At 40.2% G+C, this 20,018-nt stretch overlaps 1 protein-coding gene and 1 long non-coding RNA gene across 3 annotated transcripts in view; one reads left to right on the forward strand and one right to left on the reverse strand.

The window, feature by feature from the left end:
* The window catches only part of LIN7A (lin-7 homolog A, crumbs cell polarity complex component), a 125,978-nt gene extending 109,360 nt beyond the window's left edge, over positions 1–16,618 (reverse strand). Inside the window, exon 1 of one of the 2 annotated variants that reach the window (XM_023257278.2) lies at positions 16,231–16,618. In XM_023257278.2, coding sequence (XP_023113046.1) covers positions 16,231–16,312 — 82 coding nt within the window. In that variant the 5' untranslated portion in view covers positions 16,313–16,618. The remainder of the gene's footprint in view (positions 1–16,230) is intronic. The other variant, XM_003989077.6, reaches the window with a different exon arrangement.
* LOC111561397 lies at positions 16,518–20,018 on the forward strand. The gene is made up of 2 exons (XR_002743956.2): positions 16,518–16,649; positions 16,764–20,018. It is a non-coding gene; the product is annotated as an uncharacterized LOC111561397 (long non-coding RNA).

Genomic DNA, 20,018 nt, shown 5'->3' on the forward strand with positions numbered 1-20,018 from the left:
CTTTAAAAACGTCTAATGCATGAGGACCTCCGTGGTCTCCTATGTAAAGGAGCTACCCCCAGTTCCTCGGCTCTTTCATTCCCCCTTAGCTTGCTTCATGTTTCCTCAGGTTACTTACAAGTAAACGCAATACTGTGTATTTACTTGTTTACGTACTTCTTGTCTGTCCCTTCCCACCCCAACCTCACTGGAATATAAACTTCATAAGACTTGGGATGGTCTGTTGTTTTGGACTGCATTCCCAGGGCCTAGGAAGGCATTGGGACATAGCAAGCACACAAAAACCATCTGTTGAGTGAATGACTGAGTGATAACCGGGAATTATAAGGTGCTCTGGAAGCACAAAACAGGGATGGAAGGCTGAGAGAACAAGAAAAGATTTCTTGCCAGGAAAAGGGATGAGGTGGACAGGAAGAACTTTCCCACAAAGCACAACATTGCCAAGACCTTGAGTTTATCTGTTCATTCAACAACTATTTATTAAACACCTACAATGTACCGGACTGTTCCAGGCATTGGGGACGTAGAGCAAAAGGGAAAGGTCATGCAGAATAAAATATTTGGCATATGCTCAATTAATAAAATTAAGAACATATAAAACATAGCAAGAATGTTGGACAAAGGGAAGTCACCGAAGAGTTTAACGCTAGGGATGGCATGACCAGATTAATACTCAGAAAACCAAAACCGAACATAAGGCTCACCCCCAGTACCTGGCTTGTTTAATATGTAACCCACAAGAACTTCCTTTCAGATTCCCCAGTAATTTCTAACTGAGCCTATAACATCAGATAAAGTGAAAAGGTTCCTATGTAAGTAATTTTTTTCCTGTATGTGAATGCACAATAATGGTCTTATAAGTAAAAGTTTTCAAATTTTTCAGAACTTTAATATCATTTAATGTCATTTTATTTTTAAAACAATCTTCTTTCAGTATTCTCTTCTCATATTTTTCAATTATGTTTCTCAAACATACCTATTACTTTTTCAGGGTCACATTCCTTCCTTTTAGTTTCCATTCTTCTAAACCACACTTTTAAAATAATTATAAATTGCTAATTTTATAGTCTCTTTCTGATTTTTTTTCCTACATCAACTTGTTTTCATTTTTCAGACACACCTTATTCTCTGCGAATTTCTGTTCCCTCTGCCAGAAATGCAGGGTTTATTCACTTAATGATTTGTCATGACTACTGACTCAGTCCAAGGTTCTAGTTTCTTCTCACATGTTTCTATTTATTTATTTATTTATTTATTTATTTATTTATTTATTTATTTATCTAGCTAGCTAGCTAGCTAGCTAGCTATTTTTAGAGAGAGAGAGAAAGAGAGGGAGAGCATGCACGAGCGGGGCAGAAAGGCCAAGGGAGCAATCTAGAGAATCTCAAGCAGCTCCAAGCTCAGCAAGGAGCCTGATGCAGGGCTTGATCCCATGACCCTGGGATCATGAGCTGAGCTGAAATCAAGAGTCAAATGCTTAACCAACAGAGCCACCCAGGTGCCCCTCTTCTCATATGTTTCTAATGTCTGTGAGTGCACCTCTGACAGGGATTATTTGTTTTATGAGAAACCAGCGTAGCTAGATGTTTCTCAAGAGTACTGTCTTCAATTTTCTTCCTCTAGTTTGTTCTAGCTTAAGAATCATTTTATGTAAATTTGAGAGAACATTTCCTAAACCAACTCCGTAGTGTATATTTAGAATCCTAGCTTAGTAACACAGGTTAAGGTATGGGAGTGCATATCTAATACCTCACCCCCAGTTCCTGCTTTGCCCCCAGCCATGGGGCGAATTTCTAAGTCTAGAACCACTTGACACATTTTTCATCTCCCTTCCCCTTCACTTCTACCAAGATGTCAGCTCAAAATCACTACCATTCTAGCCTTCACCTCCCTTTTCATTTTTGGCACCTGGAGATTATTCTTTCTCCCTTGCAATCTCAGCTATAGATAGTTTTATAATTGTTAGATTTTATCTGGCACATCTTGATGCTTGTAATGGGAGAGGTTCTGTGTTAGCTCAGTCTACCATATTACAGATTCAGTCAAATTAGTCTCTAAATTAGATTTTAATGTGAAATATGACTAACAACATAAAGACAGTCTACCTAACCTAATAGATACTCAGATGTGCAAATCAGTACCAAAAATTAACTAGGCTGTAAAAAAGCTTGCAAAGCCTGTCTTCCCAACTGGGAACACAATTCCTTACTCAACTAGGTTAGTATGAATTATAGCTCACACAGGGTGAGTTAACTTGGCAAAACAGTAGCTGCAAGGGTATAGAAACTCTTCCAAGCTGAGAGGGAGAATGAGCACAGGCAAATATTCATAGGCTTTTTTCCACAAATGTTTACTGGGAGCTCATGAGAAAGAATGGACCAAGATGAGGACCAGAAATGAAGACCCATTACAACCAAGAGAAAGTAAAAGAAAAAAACCCTCCACAACAAGGGGGAGGAAAAAGAAGAGGAAAAACAGTCCTAGTTCCAGGATCTTATGCGAATGCTATTAGAAATCCCCTACCACCAGGAACTCTCCCACATAAGACCCTCCAATGATGAAGGCACAATTTTTAGTCTGTAGAACAAAGACAGGCATTATCACTGAGAAAGCCCCATTCTTGAGACTTAGTTATAGGGACTTCCTGAGACTGAGGCTGGGCCAGGAAAACAGAGAAACCTCTCCTCCCCCCACCTCCTAGACTAATAAGTATCAAGTAACAAGCAAGAGCAGTCTGCCCTTGGGGGGAAGGCAGAGAGCAAGACGAAAGAACCCTCTGGAACACAGGTGACTAAGACTGAGAAGACTAAAAGCTGAGGGTGAAGACGCTCAAATGTTTAAATTGAAGGTAAATACAAAACACATGTTCTCTTCTCTATTTTTTTAATGCTCTAAAAGCAGAGGTCAGCAAGCATTTTCTGTAGAGAATCGGATAGTAAGCAGTGTGGGCTTTATAGGCCAAATGGTCTGTCACAGCTCCTCAACTCTCAACATTGCCTCTGTAGCTAGAAAACAGCCATGGACAAAATGTAAATGCATGACCATGGATGTGTTCCCATACAACTTTACTTATGGGCACTGAAATTTGAATTTAATAGAATCTTCATCCATCAAAATATTCTTTTGAGTCTTCTAACCATTTAAAAATGTAAAAACAAACAATCTTAGCTCATAGGCTGGATGGGATTGGGGGGCTATAGCCTGTGACCCCTGGTTCAAAGCAAAATTAGTAGCTGTGAATCATTGGTTTCCAACATGGGCACAACAATAGCACAAAAGATGGGAGTGAGCAGCGAGGTATATTGTTTGAAGCACAACTATGCTAAATTAAAGACGTATACTATACACCCTAGGGCCTACAACCACAGATAGAAAAAGGAAGGTAACAGCAAGATAAGCAAAGGCCTGCATCAATAACAGATCGGTAAAGTATTATTTGAATATAAGACAACATTAGTGAGCGATCCTTTACATTTGGAAAAGATATAATTTGCAAATAGAAAATCTCCTCTTGAAAAATATTCCAGAGAAACTTTTAAGAAAGATAAATGAAATGTATTTTCTTTTCAAGCCCTGAAAACAATGGAGAGCAATCCCAGAGAAGACGCTTTGAAAACTTGTTAGTACATGTAAAACAGAGATTTCTAAACCCGGAGAGGGGAGAAAATGGAATTAGGTAGGAAATTAGGCATGCTTTAGTGTGTGTCTATGTACAACACATCTTGCCTATGGCTAGTTGGTTTAGCTGCTAGGACAGAGGGTTGCTAAGGCCAAGACCGTGGGGTGAATGTTACACTGTCTTAGTTCAGAGTGACTATAGATATCGTCAATATAGTCAATGCAATGACTTAGATATCACAAAATAGCATAGAATAGGTGGCTTAAAAGGTATTTATTTCTCATATTTCTAGAGGCTGCGACGTTCAAGATCAAGGTGCCAGCAGACTCCGTTCCTTCAGTTCACTTGCTGGCTTGCAGCCTCTGCCTTCTGGATGTGTATACTCAATCAGTGAAGAGAAAACTCAGATGTCTTCTTATAAGGGCAATAATCCCATCTTGGGGCTCCACGCTCATGACCTCATCTAAATCTAATTACCTTCCAAAGTCCCCATGTCCAAATATTATCATCTTGGGGACCAGGGCTTCAACATACAAATAAGAAGGGGAGAGATACAGTCAGTCCATAACATATGCCCAACTTAACATTTTGCTATTTACAGTTATCATTTGGACGCCAAATTGGCAATGCTTGGAAAGTGTGTGACATCAGAAGAAATGAGTGCCTACGTGATCCAGAATTGTTCATTTATCCAGAGGCAGGTTATCTGTCAACCTCAACTAACTAAAATAGGTCTGAGAAGCAGGAGAGACGCAGAATTTCCCTTTGAGCCAGCCAAATAAGTACCTCATCATTCCTTCGGTAATGTGCATTAAGCCTCACTGACTTCTTTGTTTTATCTTCCACAATTCCTTTATAAAAATCCCACTTTCTGGAGAACATACACTGTACCAAAGAAGGAAAGTAAATGAATTTTTAGGTTAAAAATTAGTAAGTTTGGGGCCTCAAGGAATAAACTTCAGCTATTTGTTAAGTTTTATTTAGATGGAACATCTCTTTCACATTTAATGCTAAGCAAATACAGCATTACTTGGACCACTGGAATCCATATTAAAACCTCAGTGCATGCATTTTAATAATAATGAGTAAGCAGAGAGTATTTATAATCTTCAAGATATTTAAAGCTAATTTGGAAGAAGAAAAAGAAGTCAAATTTTCTTTGGGTCTGAAATTTAGGTCCTACTATATTCCCAAATTCCTCTCACTAATCCCACTTAGAGGCAAGGACTGTAAGGAAAGGGGATTTGGGACACTATTATCACTCACTTATAAGAGCCTGTCAAAATTCTATGTCTATTAAAGAAATTTTGGCAGTGCAATATAGGTCACTGAAAGGTAATCTGAATGCCACAGTCATTTTCTCTAGGTTCACTGGCACAACATGGGAAGGAACAGAATATTGCTAGTACTTCGTGATACTAGCATTTAGGAGTATTTTGCTCTTCGGTATTAAGAAATCAACAGTAAGCACCACCATTTATTAAACACTTGCTATTTTATAATAATTGTGCTAAACTTGTAAAATATATCACTTAGGGTCACCTGGGTGACTCAGTCGGTTAAGCGTCCGACTTCGGCTCAGGTCATGATCTCAGTTTGTGGGTTCCAGCCTCGCGTCAGGCTCTGTGCTGCACAGCTCAGAGCCTGGAACCTGCTTCACATTGTGTCTCCCTCTCTCTCTGCTCCTCCTGCATTTATGCTCTGTCTCTCTCTGTCTCTCAAAAATAAAAATAAAAGCTAAAAAAATTTTTTAAAATATCACTTACGTTAATCTTTACCAACATTAGTATAAGGTCCTTTTTGCGAGCATTGGAGAAAGTCATTTCTCTTTAGTCCAGGGTCACATGCTCTCCTGGTGTGCCTTCTGTCTGTTTGTCTCCTGAAGACTTTACAAGCACCTCTGCATCTTCTGTCCCTTAGAAGTAAGTTCAAATTCCTCAAAGCTTGATACAGACCCTGTTACAGACCTATGCCCTTGCTCTCCAGTGTAGCATAGTGAGTAAGCTGCAGGCCTCAAGAATAAACCAGCCTGAGCCTCGATCACTTTATTTAGCCTCTTAAGGCTCCAATTCCCACATCTTCAAAATACTAATAGCATCTGCCTCAAAGGCTCATTTTGACGACTAACTGGAATGAAATAAGAAGAGATCTATGCGTGGGGCACCTGGGTGGCTCAGTTGGTTGGGCGACTGACTTCAGCTCAGGTCATGATCTCGCAGATAGTGAGTTCGAGCCCCGCATCGGGCTCTGTGCTGACAGCTCAGAGCCTACAGCCTGCTTCAGATTCTGTGTCTCCCCCCCCCCCGCCCCCCCCGCTCACACTCTGTGTCTCTCTGTCTCTCAATAATAAATAAACATTAAAAAAAAAAAAGACGAGATCTACGTGCAACGCCTGGCTGTGTAGTAGTCTATGTAATGTGATGCAGTGTAATGTAGTAAATGCTCAATGTGTGAGCTATTATTATAATCCTTAAATTATGTTATCATAAGTCATCTGCTTAATGTCCATCTTCCCTAGACTGCAAGCTCTACCTCTAGCCCTTGACTTGCTACCAGGCACAAAGTAGACTCTCATTCACTCCTCTTTGAATGACTAAGTGAAGGAAGAATCAAAGGACTGTATCCCCACACAAAGTGAATGTCATCCCTGCATTAAGAATGAGAGAACTAAGATGTGGAGAGAATAAGCAATATTTTAAGTGTCCACGGATAGTAAGTGGCAGAATTGCAATTCAAATCTCTGTGTCTGAAACTGAAGCGTGTGCACTTCCCATTTATTGCACTGGGGGAAATGCATGCCCTGGGGAGAAGAGGTGGGGAATAATCAATCAGTATTGAGCACTTGTATGGACCTGGAAGTTCTAAGCACTTGCATATGTTTTCCCAGTTCATTTTTATAGCAATCTCAGGAGGTAAAGAAATACTATTTTCAATTTTACAGGTGAAAACTCAAATACAGAGAGGGTAGCAACAGGCCAAGTTTACATACCAAGGAGGAGGCAAGGATAAGTAGAATTTGAACCCAGGCATCTGGACCAGAGCTCACACCTCTGAGGGGCACATGTATGTTTCTCAGCATTTTGTGATGCCTAACAATTAAATAGTCCTAAAAAGGAGTTAAAAAGTCGTTTTCGGTTGTATTTTCCCCAGTCAACTATTTAATACATATTTGTTTGATATCTGCATATAAATCAAATCAAACATAAACAATGAACATCTACATAAACTCAAATCCCTGTCTTAAGCTATTACTGAATCTTAAAGTCATTCTGTAGCTTTTCCAGTTTGTCATTCAACTTTTGTCTGTACATTTCCCATAATCCAGTAAAAGGATTTTCACTGATTCCTGGAAGGCACTCATTTGAATTTTGGGCAGAATAGGTGTAGGGAATTTTTTCTTGAATAAAAAGCTATCATCTTGCGCCACCAGCTCATTTACCTAATCTTATCCCCCCACAAAACTATGCAACATGTGAAGACAAACCAGTGATTTATTTAATACACTGTGATAGGCAATGGGTACACAAAGATAGATGTAAATAACTTATGTTGTTAGGGTGACAGCAGTGTAAAAGAAAAAGAAAAGTTAATCCTGTGTGGTAAGTACTCCAATAGAATTATGAAGAAAAGTGTCATTTAAGCATCAAGAAAGAAGTGATCTGGGGAGAGGAAGTCGGCAAATGAGGAAACTTTTGGTTTCAACCTCCAGGCACTTCCAAATGCATCTTGCTTCTAGAGAATACCAAAATAAATAATTTCTACCTCTTAGTATAGCCTGAAGACAAGAAATATCTTCTGTCTTTGCCCCTTGGCAGTAGGGTGGAAGTACAGAACTTCCAGGACTCAAGGAAGAAATAATTATCATTGTCGAGTGGTTCCTAGGATGACCTGTTCTAACTACTTCATACATATTAACTCATTTAAAGCCAACATTTCATGGAGTTAGTGCTATTTTTGTCATTTGCCATTTTACAGATAAGACAATGGAGATTCAAAGCGGTCTAGCAACCTTGGAAGTTTGCAGAGCTAGTAAACAGAAAAGCAGGGCTTCAAAATCAGGCAGGCGGGCTGTGGAATGCATCTTTGCCATTTGACACCACCCCTAACTCCAGCCCAGGACTGAGTCATGATGACATGGCCCGTCTGTGGTTTTCAAAGTAACTGAGTGGAGTCTAGTGGGGCAGTATTCACTGGACAGTCTAACCAAGAGCAATAAATAGTCAAGGCTGGCTCCTTTTTTCCCAGTGGAATGAATGAATGAATGAATGAATGGAGGCTATATTCACTGTCCCTATATTTTTCTCTTATATTGTAACCTGCTATTCCAGCTAGGTATAATTTTAGAATATTGATAGGGTTTCTCAAATAATTTGCTATTCCTCCTAGTTCTATGTCACCTACATAAATCTTCTAGGGACTCTCATCCAAAATATCAGTAACCATGTCGAATAGGACAGAGAAGCAAACTGCCTTGTAGTAAGTAGTGTTTCAACCACTAGAAATCCAAAAGTGCAATCATCCACTTGACGTATTTCTACATTTTCCACAAGGCTTCTATAAAAGTTGTGATGTCATGGGTGTCATGAGGATGGTAGGGCCATAGCACACACTTGAAATTCGACAAGATCCATTCTTAGTGATCCCACGTAGGCTCTGTGGGATCACCACTTTCTTTTATAAGTGCCAATATCCCATTCTTTTATTAATATCACTAGAGTTTTTTTCTTTTTTTGCCAGAAAGCAAAAACAGTAGATTGAACGGTAGTCTCCTAAGACACTTTTCTCACCTTTTTGGAACCCAGGATATTTGTCCATGAGCAATTACTGCTCTTCCCCAATTTTTCTCAAAGACCTCTTTCAGGAGTCTCTCAGCCATATTCCCCACCTCTCTTATTATTATTAAATAGATTCAGCTGTAATTTAATGGTTTTCTTCCCCGCATAAATTGGGGGCTTAACTTGTAGTGTCACTTTGGATTCCCATTATCCTATCCTTTTTTGATTACAGATAATTCTTTGGTAGGAAAAAAAACCACAGATTTTATACTGAAATATCAGAACTATCACCACACTGAGCAAGTAAACAAAAATAGCAGAACTGGCTGGACCTGAAATAGCCACATTATTTCTGTGGGAAATTACCATCAGTTTAAAAAAGAAGCTATAGTTTTCTGTCCAATACAGATAACTATCCGAGTATAACTTCAAAATAAGTTTCAATTCAACATAACTTTTTTGCAAGTAATCCTTGGGCATATTTATATTTTATAAGACCAGTCTTCAAATTCAGCTAGCACATAACGGTGGTAAAATTCAATCATAAAACAACATGTCTATCACTTAAACCATTAGTAAATCATTGATGTAATCAATATGACTTTTAAAATGTGTGCTCACTTGCCAACACAGAGTGATTTCAAATTAAATCCATTTTAACTGCTTTATCAAGACACAGCTTTCTCATTCATCCATTTGTAATTTTTTAAAAAAGGATGAGGCAGTGTAGCTTGTGTGTGTTTGTGTGTGTGTGTAGAGGAAATTCTGCTAGACCTCTCCCCCTCACACACACACACACACACACACACACACACACACACTTTTTTTTGGGGGGGGATGGGGTTGCTTTTCAGTTGTATTTTGGCCTTAGTTTATGTGGTTCAAATAACAAGTTAAAATAGTGGGTGGAGGTGAGCAATGGAAGTAGGCTATGATATCAATACCATCACTTCACATCCTTTCTTGGCCGGGGAAAGCTGTCACTCTTAGGAGTTTGTTACACATAAGCACAGAAACAAAGTGATAAAGTAAGGTAGTCATCCCTTTCATATTATTATAGGTTGGAAGGCTTTGTTTTTTAAGCACTAAAAATGTGTCCATGATAACGAGTCCAGCTAGGTCAATTGCATTCACTCATTCAATCAACAAATATTAAGGGTGTGCCAACTATGTGCCAGACAATGTGTTGGGCTCTACATAAACAAATCCAGCATGGTCTCTGATCTGACGAAGACTGTATCCTAATCGACAGATGTCAAGACTAAGAAAAGAACTCTCTATTGGCTTTGCACTTAGAATTGCATCCCTAAGATCCAGTATACATTTGATGCTACTCTCTCAATGTTTCCTTTTCTTTACTAATAGTTAAGTCCTAGTTGTGATCCCTCATAGTTCTGTAACTATATAGTGCAGAATGAAAGACTCAAACATTGATTTGCCAAAAAAAAAAGTTCAGTGAAAGTATTTTTTTTAATGGGTAGTGAAGCTCACAGAAAACATGAGAAATCAAGCAAGCACTTAATGTTTGTAGACTAAAACATTCTGGCTGCTGCTGTGAGAAGGTTTTAGGACAAGAGCCGTATATAGTCAACCCCTCTTCTTTTTTTCTCCACAATCATGATCACTGGGGCATACATCTTTAAAGCAACAGAAGAAATAACTTACTTTTTTAAATTTTTATTTACTTATTTTGAGAGAGAAATAGAACAAGGGGGGGGGGGAGGCACAGAGAGAAAGGAGAGAGAGAATCCCAAGCAGGCTCCACACTGTCAGTGCAGAGCCTGACACAGGACTCAAACTCAAGAACTGTGGAACCGTGAAATCATCACTTGAGTTGAAATCTAGAGTCAGATGCTTAACCCACTGAGCCACTCAGGCACCCTGAACTAATTTAATTTTTATTTTCCTTTCTTAATCTCTCCTCATGTTAAAAAAAATAGTAAGGAGAGAGAAAAGGGGCAAGTCCCTTTGGACTGTGAACAAAAGCAATTTTCAGGCAAATATAGATTTTATAAAAACTGGTGAATACAGTCGATTAGAAAGCTATATGCTGCCCAAGGCTTGAATTGGGAGATATATAAAGTAATAAGCTCTGCATGCCTTGAAAAGTGAAAATAAAAGAAAGAAAAATTTTAATGTATCACAAATTCCATGAAAAGTGTGGTGCCCATGGGATTTTCATTTGCATTCAATTTCGGTTTTTTTTCCCCCATAAGGTTGAAACCCACAAAATATAAGCTCTTGGTTTTAGGTTTTATATTAGAATTTCTGAAGGACTAAAAGTTTTATTTTTTTAAAAGGGAAAACACATCAAGATTTGTTTAATCAATATCTTAGATTAAAATTCTTTTTAGAAGCCAGGAATCAAGATTTCCATTTATACTTTTGTGACTTAACCAAGTTGTATTTAATTCACAGAAAAAAGTTCGATGACTGACAATATTTTATTTTAAATAGGCACCTAATACAGATTATAAACTATCAATTGTGTCATTAACAAAGTCTCAAATATTTAAAATTAGGTAATTTTAATTACTCCTAGCAATTGCTTTATTTATCCCTATTTCTCCAAGACCTGGTTTTGTATTATTTGTTTATGAATGATGATTTAAAAAAAAAATCTCCCTCTGATTAAAGTTAGAGGGAGAAGTTACACAGACGTGAAATTTTGAAGAATTCTGTTGTATTTCCTTTTCCAACCTTGAGATGGAGAGTGAAGGAGAGTCTGAACTACTATATTTAAGAAAGTACCTAAATCCATGGAGTCTTGAATGTAGTGAAGTATTCCTGTGTTGTTACAAAAGTGTTAAGTATCGTAGATTGCATCCTGCTTTGTTCTCTTGAGTTTAGCTGAAGGTCATTCCTGGTTTTAGAGATTATAATGGGGCAAACTAACCTCTGGTGTAGGGAAGAATTGCTATAAACATCTTAAACTCTGGCAGAGAAGACTCCACGCTAATCTCCTTATCAGCCTCTCCTCTTTGCCACAAGGGTAAGTTATAGGCACTACTTCCTATATCACTAATATAAAATACTAGACTAAAAGCAACTATATCTCATATTACGACCACTTGGGTTCGACATGTAGATTTATGCATAGTGACATGTAAATTACAGTGTTCGGTATGCCTTTGAAAGTTTAATTATATGATATTTTAGCCTAGTAATAAGAAGCAAAAGCTGATCTATAGATTTCTCTTAGTATACTTGAAACCATATTCCTATCCTAGGATGAATACCTAGAGTGCTATTACTTCTTGGTAATTTTTCTTTTTGATTATATGTTTGGTTATAGATGTATTAATGGGATGGTAGTCAAGATATACACGTACTAGTTGCTTTTAGGGTCTTCTTCCCTTTATCCAGAATTATCCAGAATGCCGTTCCTAAGAATCTTATTAATATATCAGAACTCAGTTTAAATTTTCCTTTCTCATGGAGCTTACCTTGACCAGCACAATCTAAATAAATAGGTCCTCCCCCATTAGTCTCCATCCTTTTGTCATTTCCATTGTCTTCATAGTACTTCATACTTTCAACCCCAATCTAAAATCCTAATCATAAAATCCATCATCTGACCCCTGGCCACCAACTTCACACATTCATTTTCCACCAGTCTTCCCTGTGCTCCCATTTTCATGTTAACTTCCTTGTTTTCCCAGATTGCACACGTGACCTCCTTCTCCAGAATGCATTCCCCAAGACATCTGCAAAGTTTGCTTCATTTCCTTTGGATCTTTTCTCAAGCATCATCCATTTAGGAAGGAGGACCTTTTTTGACTATCATATGCACAACAGCAGCCCCTGCCCCTGTCCCTGACCCAGTCTTATTTTTTCTTCCTGGCACTTAAAGTTTTATGTGTATATGTTCTGTAAGTGACTCATTCATTAGTGTATAAACTCCATTAGACTTTATCTCTTATGCTCATTAGCCACAAACCTGAAAACAGTGCTTTCCATAAGGCTGACACTTAATACTTATTTGCTGAATTAATTAATTAATCCCTTATTTATTATCTATTACCCCCCACTACGCTCTTAAGGACCAGGAAAGCAGAAACTTTGTTTCTGGCATTTCTATAGTATATATATATATACTATATACACACACATATATGATACATACATTCAAGGAATGAATATTTATTGAATGAGTAAATTGTGTACGTGTGTGTGCAGGTGTATGTGTGTGTATTAATCTCTCTCCCCCCCATGGGCTCTAATTGCCACAGAGACTAGAATTATGTCTGTTTAGCTTACCACTGTATTAACCAATTCCACAGTAGGGTCTGGCTTATACCAGGCACTCAATGGGTTAGTGAAGAATCCAAAGTACTGGGACCAGAGTGAACAGGAGCCTACTCTGGCTCATAGCCACCCAGAGGCCTACACAGGGTTAATCTGAGGTCTTAATGACAGGTGGAAAAGAGTTTGGAATATGCACAGAGTGGTGAAAACCTTAAGTAACTCTGTTCATCCTTTCCAGGGCCCAGTCTGATCTTGGCAAAGGCTTTCTTCCCAAATAAGATCCAAGAAGCTAGTGCAGACCTCTGAGGGTCTTGCTTTCAGATAGTATCTTTTAAATTCTGGGAGGAGTAAATCTTAATTTCAATCGTAGGTTTGATTTCTTTAATTAAGACCTTTGCCCTGAAGATTCTAGATAAATCAGTTTATGGTGCCAAAGGGCATCAAACAAGAAAATCTAAATTTTACAAGAAAATCTAAATTTTAGCATAAAATGTCCCACTCACTAGTAGAGTAACCTTGAAAATACTTATCATTGCTTCTTCAATATTTTTCACTTGAAAAGGAAAGATGCTAGAAAAAAATCAAACTATGGATTCATGCTTTAGGTTTGCTGAGATGCCCTTGGAAGGTCTGGTCAAGCATCTTCTTTCCTTCTTCTCCTTTGCCCACCTGCCCCAACTCCTCTTGGTTATTAATCATAACTTTGGTGAGCTATGGTTACTGATTGGAATCCAACAAGCACACAATGGAAAAGAAAGGTTAAGAATCATTGGCCTGTGTTCTTCCTGCCATCTTTCCCAGGGCCAAAATATTGCGAATCTATGAACTGTACCTTGGTTCACTACTAAATCCCTATCTTTTAACATTGCTTAAATCACTGCAGTCCTTAGTTCACTTACACTAACTTACATTAATTTTTGATCTACTATGCATCAGGAACTATGACAGGCACAGAGAATACCAAGATGATTTTAGAAATGGTCTCTTCCCTCAAGGAGCACCATTCAGTAAGGAGACAGATACATCATCAGCATGTGAGAAATGCTTTGATAGGGCCAAATCAGTGAGTGACCTCCAAGCACATCAAAGGGCACCACAACAACCTGGGAGAGGGAGTAATCTGGAAAACCTTGCAGTAGATGACCAGACACTGAGTTCTGATTGCAACTAATCGAATTATAGACTGTTAAAGCTGCACAGTGTCAGAATCATCTCATCTAAATTCCTTATGGAGCAAAAAAACCAAACCAAACCAAAACAAACAACGCCCCTGCTCCCCCCAAAAGAACTGATGCCCAAAGATGCTAACCAAGCCATCCAATGTAAGTATGACAGTTATAACTAGATGGGACCAACGTACATATTATTATGCTGCCTTTTTTAAAAGACTTTGGTTTTTTTGTAGGAACATTTTCAGAACCCCTTCTTTCATTGGTTGAATGATGCTATTAATCAATTAATTAATCACATTTTAATAAGGTATGGGAAAAATATTTGACTTCATGCACAGCAATGATGTCAATAACCCATCATCCATTAATTACATACTTTGCAGTTAGCTTCTGGTTAATTTATTCAGTTACATCCACAGCCTCATTTTGCCTCTTGAGCTACTTACTAAACGGACCTAATCACACTGGAAAGGACAGGTACTGTCTGGCTGTGAACAAGAACAAACTTTAAGAATAGATCTAGGTCTGACTGCAGTTCTTCTCCACAACTGAGTAAGGAATCTAAGGGTCAGGATAAAATCCAAAAAGTGAAATATTTTCAGTGGTAGCAATATGTAAAATTGCCCAGGTATGCAGTTTTCTTGGAGTTTGTTTTTTCTCCCAATGTAGTCGTTTTACTTGGGATGTTTAAAGACTGATTTAGTAATGGGACAATATAAGAGCCCATTACATTAAAACAGAAATTCATGGGAAATCTATAATTTCTAATAGCTCGCCATCTGTTCGGCCCTTAGTGGCAATGGATTTATCCTGCTTAGTATAGATGATGATACTGGGGTGCATTCATGGATTATAGAGTGCATTTCTGAGCTCTTTAAGTACTGTTATTAATTTACTAACTTGCAAATCAACATTTCCCAACACAAAATCAATTATTACTTTTTTTTTTTTTTTTTTTTTTGGCTAATTTCTCAACTCTTACCCCAAGTAAGGTTGCTATGGGCACCACATAATATCTGTTCTGGCGCCAACAGATTGCGTTAAAGTCATCCTCAGTCTCTCCAAATTAAAGCCCTACTGAGTTCACCGGCTTTGCACTGTACTCGCAGCAGGATGCTCTTTTGCTTTGCTCCACAGTCCAGTTTAATCTGCTAGAAGAGTATTTTTAGAGGCACATCGGACTAAATCATCTTCGACTGAGCACACCATCTCCAAATGGCCGCCCAGGGTCCTAAATCCGGCCGCTGCGGGCCGGGACGAGCAGGTGTCCTCCGCTGCGGCGGCGTCGTGGGACTCCAGCGCCAACATAACTAGACGTCGGAAGCCAGAAAGGAAACCTGAACACACAGGCACAGGTATAACCTCGCACGCGCGCTCCAGAGAGGCCCCCAGCGCAGCGGAGCCTTCTAGCCTTAGGCTTGGCAAGGCTCTGGGGGGAAGCAAACACTGCTTCCCCCATTCAAGTCAGAGAGCAGGGCGCCGAGGGTCGCGGGTCAGAAGTTGAATTTCAACCCAGCCTGCGCAGCGTCCCGGCGCCTTCCGCAGCCCCGGCATCGCGCTGGCGCCCGGGCTGGGAGAGAAACCAGGCTGGCTGGGGCAGGAGAAACTGAGTTGCCACCACCGGAGAGCTGCGGATGGCGGGGGCAGAGGAGACCCCGACCACCTTCGGAGCACGAAGCCGAGCAGAGTCGGGCTCCGCTGCAGCGACGCTGCGCCCCTAGCCCGGCCACTGCTGCCCGCGCCCCGCGTTGCCCTTTCGGCCGAGGGCGACTCCCCGCCGCCGCAGCCCGGCAGCAGTGCGCCCCGGCACAGGCCACCCCGGGTGCGCCTCCTCCGCCCCCGGGCGGCCGCCTGAGCACCCGCAGCCGGACCGACCTTCGTCCTCCCCGGCGTCCGGACAAACTTCCTCCCTCCTGGACCCCCCCTCCCCTTCCCCCCCTCCCCCCCCCCCCCCCCGGGCCGCGCTGGCTAGCAGGCGGCTCTCTCGCCAGGCTTCCCTGGTCTCCGGCTGCAGGCGCCCTCGCCCGGCACGGCGAGCTTCCTCCCTGCCCCTCTCCAGCCCCGAGCCCGGGCGCCTACCGGTCCCTGCGCCTCAGCTCCAACAAAGCCGGCGGCCCCTAGGCGACCCGGTGAGGGGCTGGGAGTGGCGGCGGGGGCGCCAGAGCCCGACGAAGGCATCCCTCGGCCGGGCGAGTGCAGCGTGCGGGGGCAGTGGGGACGTGGCGGGCAGAGAAAGGGGAAGAAAGTGTCCTGCTCCTGGCGCGAACGCCTTCTACGCTCGTTTTCGCTCGTTTTCGCCCGCCCCGCAGCCCCTGCTCGAGCGCGTCCGGCTGTCCCGGTGGGAGTTGGCAGGGGCAGAGGGGCAGGCAGAGGGGTATAACCTCGCACTGGGCTGGCGGGCGAGCCGCTCCCTTACCTCTGTCCAGAGTGAGCGGCTGGACCACTGTCAATGTCGCCATGTCTGCCGTGGGAGCCGAAGTGACGCTCGGCTTCAGCATCAGCAACCGCTTGTAGTGAGAAAAAGAGGAGGAGATTGGGGGCGGGGGTGGAGAGGGAAGACGGAAAGGCGGGGGAGGCGGGGGGAAGGAGGGAAGGTGGTGGTGGTGGAGGAGAAGAAAGCTTGGGTGGGTTGGCAGCCAGATGGAGACGCAACTGTTCCGCGGCAGGCGGACCTTCAGTTGCGGCGTGAAGCTGAGCAGGTATCGGAAGGCGGCTGCATCGCGGGCTCCGGGCAGGAAGGCTCTGCCCTAGAACTTTGCTATGCCACCCCAGCGAGCGCCGGATGGGTGCAGCCGGTGTGGTGTTCGCTTTCAACTTTCCACTCAAATAAAAATGGTCAGAGTGTAGGTGTGCCTGGGGGTGGGGGGGGGGTGGGGGGGGAGGCGGAGTGAAAGCGGATGGGGAGGAGAGGGAGGGAGATGGAGAGATGGATTTTTTTTTTTTTTTCAGATTCGGAGAATTTGTCAATCCGGTAATCCCATCCCTTAGAGACAAAATGCTTCTAGTTCAGAAATGTTGGGATTTCATTATAGTTGCTGTTAATTTCTGTTAAAGTACCCCCCCCCCCTTTGGAATGTTGACTTGTAACAGTATATAAGATAACTGACTTAAGGCCAGGGTTCCATCATTACGTCTCCATTAGGGACCTGAGTGTATTGCCTAGAAAATTACTTACTTTAAACACAAACTTCTTAAAAATGATTTTGAATCAAAAAACACAAAGGGAAATTTCTATCACTCGGTTTGAAGAACATGTACCAGGTACCTAGCAGTTTGTCGGGTTAATTTATAGTCAGTCAGTGGTTACTGAGAGTTGCCACTTACTGATTAATTAGCATGTGTGACAGGAAATTAGCTAGGAGTGTTCCATGCCCTGTGCCGTGGTCTGACTTGGGGGTTCAGGACAGTTCCTGCCTTCATGTAGCCTGTGGTCTAGGAGGAGATGATGCTATTAAAAGGGTCATTTTAGAGTCAGTTGATCAAGATTCCATGACTAGACCTTCAAATACTGACTGTGACCCCTTCACCCCAACAGACTGTTTTCACTATCCTGCCACTGTAGGGACTTTCATTTTCTGATCAAGAAAATAAGGAGCATATAGAAATCTTATATAAGCAGAATGGTGATGACTGTGGGTTCAGGATCGAAAACGACAAGGCTGTCTCCATCCCCTTCCCTATGACAAAGCAGAATTGTTTTGGCTAGCAATCTACTCTTAGAGGCAGACACTGTTTTATAGCAAAATATTTGCATATTATCTACTTCATTGTCTTCAGATTATAGAAACCACTGGTTTCTGAAGATCTTTTCTATCCCATTTTCTACATTAAAAAAAAAAAAAAAAAGCAAGATTTCACCAATGATTCGAACAAGTCAAAGATGCCTGGCCACACACCAAATAGATCCTAAACTACTTAAAATAGTAGTTCAAAATGCCTGTGTTTTCACTTAGTGTTTAAGAAAGAACCCTGATCTTGAAATTCAAGTCTTAGTTATGTGCTCTTCAGAAATCATGTAATCTCTCACCGATCCCCTTCCCTCATCTGTCAAACAAAGGAATTAATAACCTTCCATTTCACTGAGATTCTGTAAAATGAGAGAAGTAATTCTACCCTGCAATCAAACTGAGTTTTGTGAAGGTCTGATGATACTCTGCATGTGAGCATGCTTTGGAAACAGTAAAGTATATATACATTTACTCATACAACAAACATACATCCCACATGAACTGTCCAGCAAGCACTATGCTGGGTGCTGGCCATGCAGAGATTAAAGAGAGTTGGCCCTCTCCCTGGACAGTGCTCAGTCCAAGTTGGGAGACAAAAAATGAGCAAGCTGTGAGAATTCCATGAAGTAAGTGCTCCAAGCAGCATAGAAAGGACAGGACAAAGCAACAACTATGGTTATCATTATTCACATCCCTTAAATCAAACAACAGAGAAAAGTTTAATTGTGCACAATAAACAGTAGAGTATGTTCTGTGGATTTGCACAAATATCCAACCTCATTCAATAATTGAAGATGAAAAGAACATACGAATCTCTTGGTCACTAATGTAGCTCTTTTAACAACATAGTTTATTATGAATATGCGTTTGAGTGGCTTGATTCATAAGTCTAAAAGCCATAATTGTACCAATTTCCACACAAATCCCAGATTGTAAGGTCTATAAAATTAGGTTTTTTGTCTTTTTGTTTTCTGATATATCCCCAGCACCAAACATTTTATAACGTGTTTCTATACTTATAACTTGAGCTCCCTAATTGAAAATTTGCTCTATCATTCTCTATGTTGACCCTGTGGGCTTTTGTAAGAATTAAAAGAAAAAGTAAGAGAAAGCACAAATCACCATATATTCATTAGTTATTATTTCTATTAGGGACAAGTTCAGTGTCTTAGCTTATGTGTATGTAGGTGTAGAAAATTAACAGCAAACACTGCATTATCTGTTAAGATTTATTTTTTATAGAATATGAATGACTATCTCCAATAGTATTTGTGAGTGTCTGCTTAAGACATGCAGACACATAAGAAAAGTTCCTTATCCTCTTCTTTTGCTTCAGTAGATGTGATCATACTTAGGTCTCGTGAATAATTGCCTGGATCACTACTATACTAACCATAGCATTTCATCAAGGTCAATATATTTGATCTATTCATATGTTTTTTGCTTTGTTGATTGTGTATTACTCAGGGAATTGTAAAACACCTGTAATTACGCTTGTACCTTAGCTATTGGGTTACACAATCACTACAGTCTTTCATTAAATCATGTATAGTATATGTGTAGTAACTATGTTTTCAGTGGAATTCATTAATTCAATAAATGATTATTGAGCACTTACTATATGCTAGGCTTAGTGCCAGGTTGGTTTCTCTCCTCTTTTTAGTCCAAAAAAGTAGGTATTGTTATCCCATTTTATAGATAAGTAAACTGAGAGCAGAGGGGTTAAGCATCTTGCTTAAGAATAGTAGCACCGAGGTTCAAGAGCCCCTGTGCTTTCTGCTAAGAAATATTACACCTCATTTTGTATTACTGAAGATTTAGGGAATTCAGCCTTTTATATTATATTTGTAATTGTGTAATATGTATAATATATATGTAATATGTATAATATATATGTAGTTTATATATATGTAACATATATATATATGTAATGTATATATAAAATATCTCTTCTCTCTTTTTGTTATGCTTGAGTTATCCTCAAAGAGAGGAATGCATGGAAGAAATTTAGGTCAAAGGAGAAAAGAAGTGTGATCCTGAATCCATTCTATATCCATATAGATTAATATTAAAATGACTACCTACTTTGAAATATAAAATCTGTTTTTTCTAAAAAAGTATTTCAAACCTATGTTAAGGTCTGTTTCACTTAATTGAATCTTTTTGAATTATATGACAAAACCAAGTGAGTGTTTGCATGAAGAATTAGTATACCAAGAAAATGAGTTTAGTTAGATTATAAATGGAGTATAATAAACAGTTTCATATGAGGAAAATAGCACCTTGAAACTGGAGTTCTTTCAACCTTAGGTGTTAGAAATTATTTTTGACTTATTCAAGATATCACATTATCTTCCTTGATTCTCACAGCTTTGTCAAAATAACACTAGATTAAGATGAAGTGCCAAACTATACTTTGGAATGTAAATGTTTGTGTTTTTTTAGTCATCATAAATATAGAATCCTACTAAATTTA

The sequence above is a fragment of the Felis catus genome, chromosome B4 (assembly GCF_018350175.1).
Source record: "Felis catus isolate Fca126 chromosome B4, F.catus_Fca126_mat1.0, whole genome shotgun sequence".
NCBI classification, from domain to species: domain Eukaryota; kingdom Metazoa; phylum Chordata; class Mammalia; order Carnivora; family Felidae; genus Felis; species Felis catus.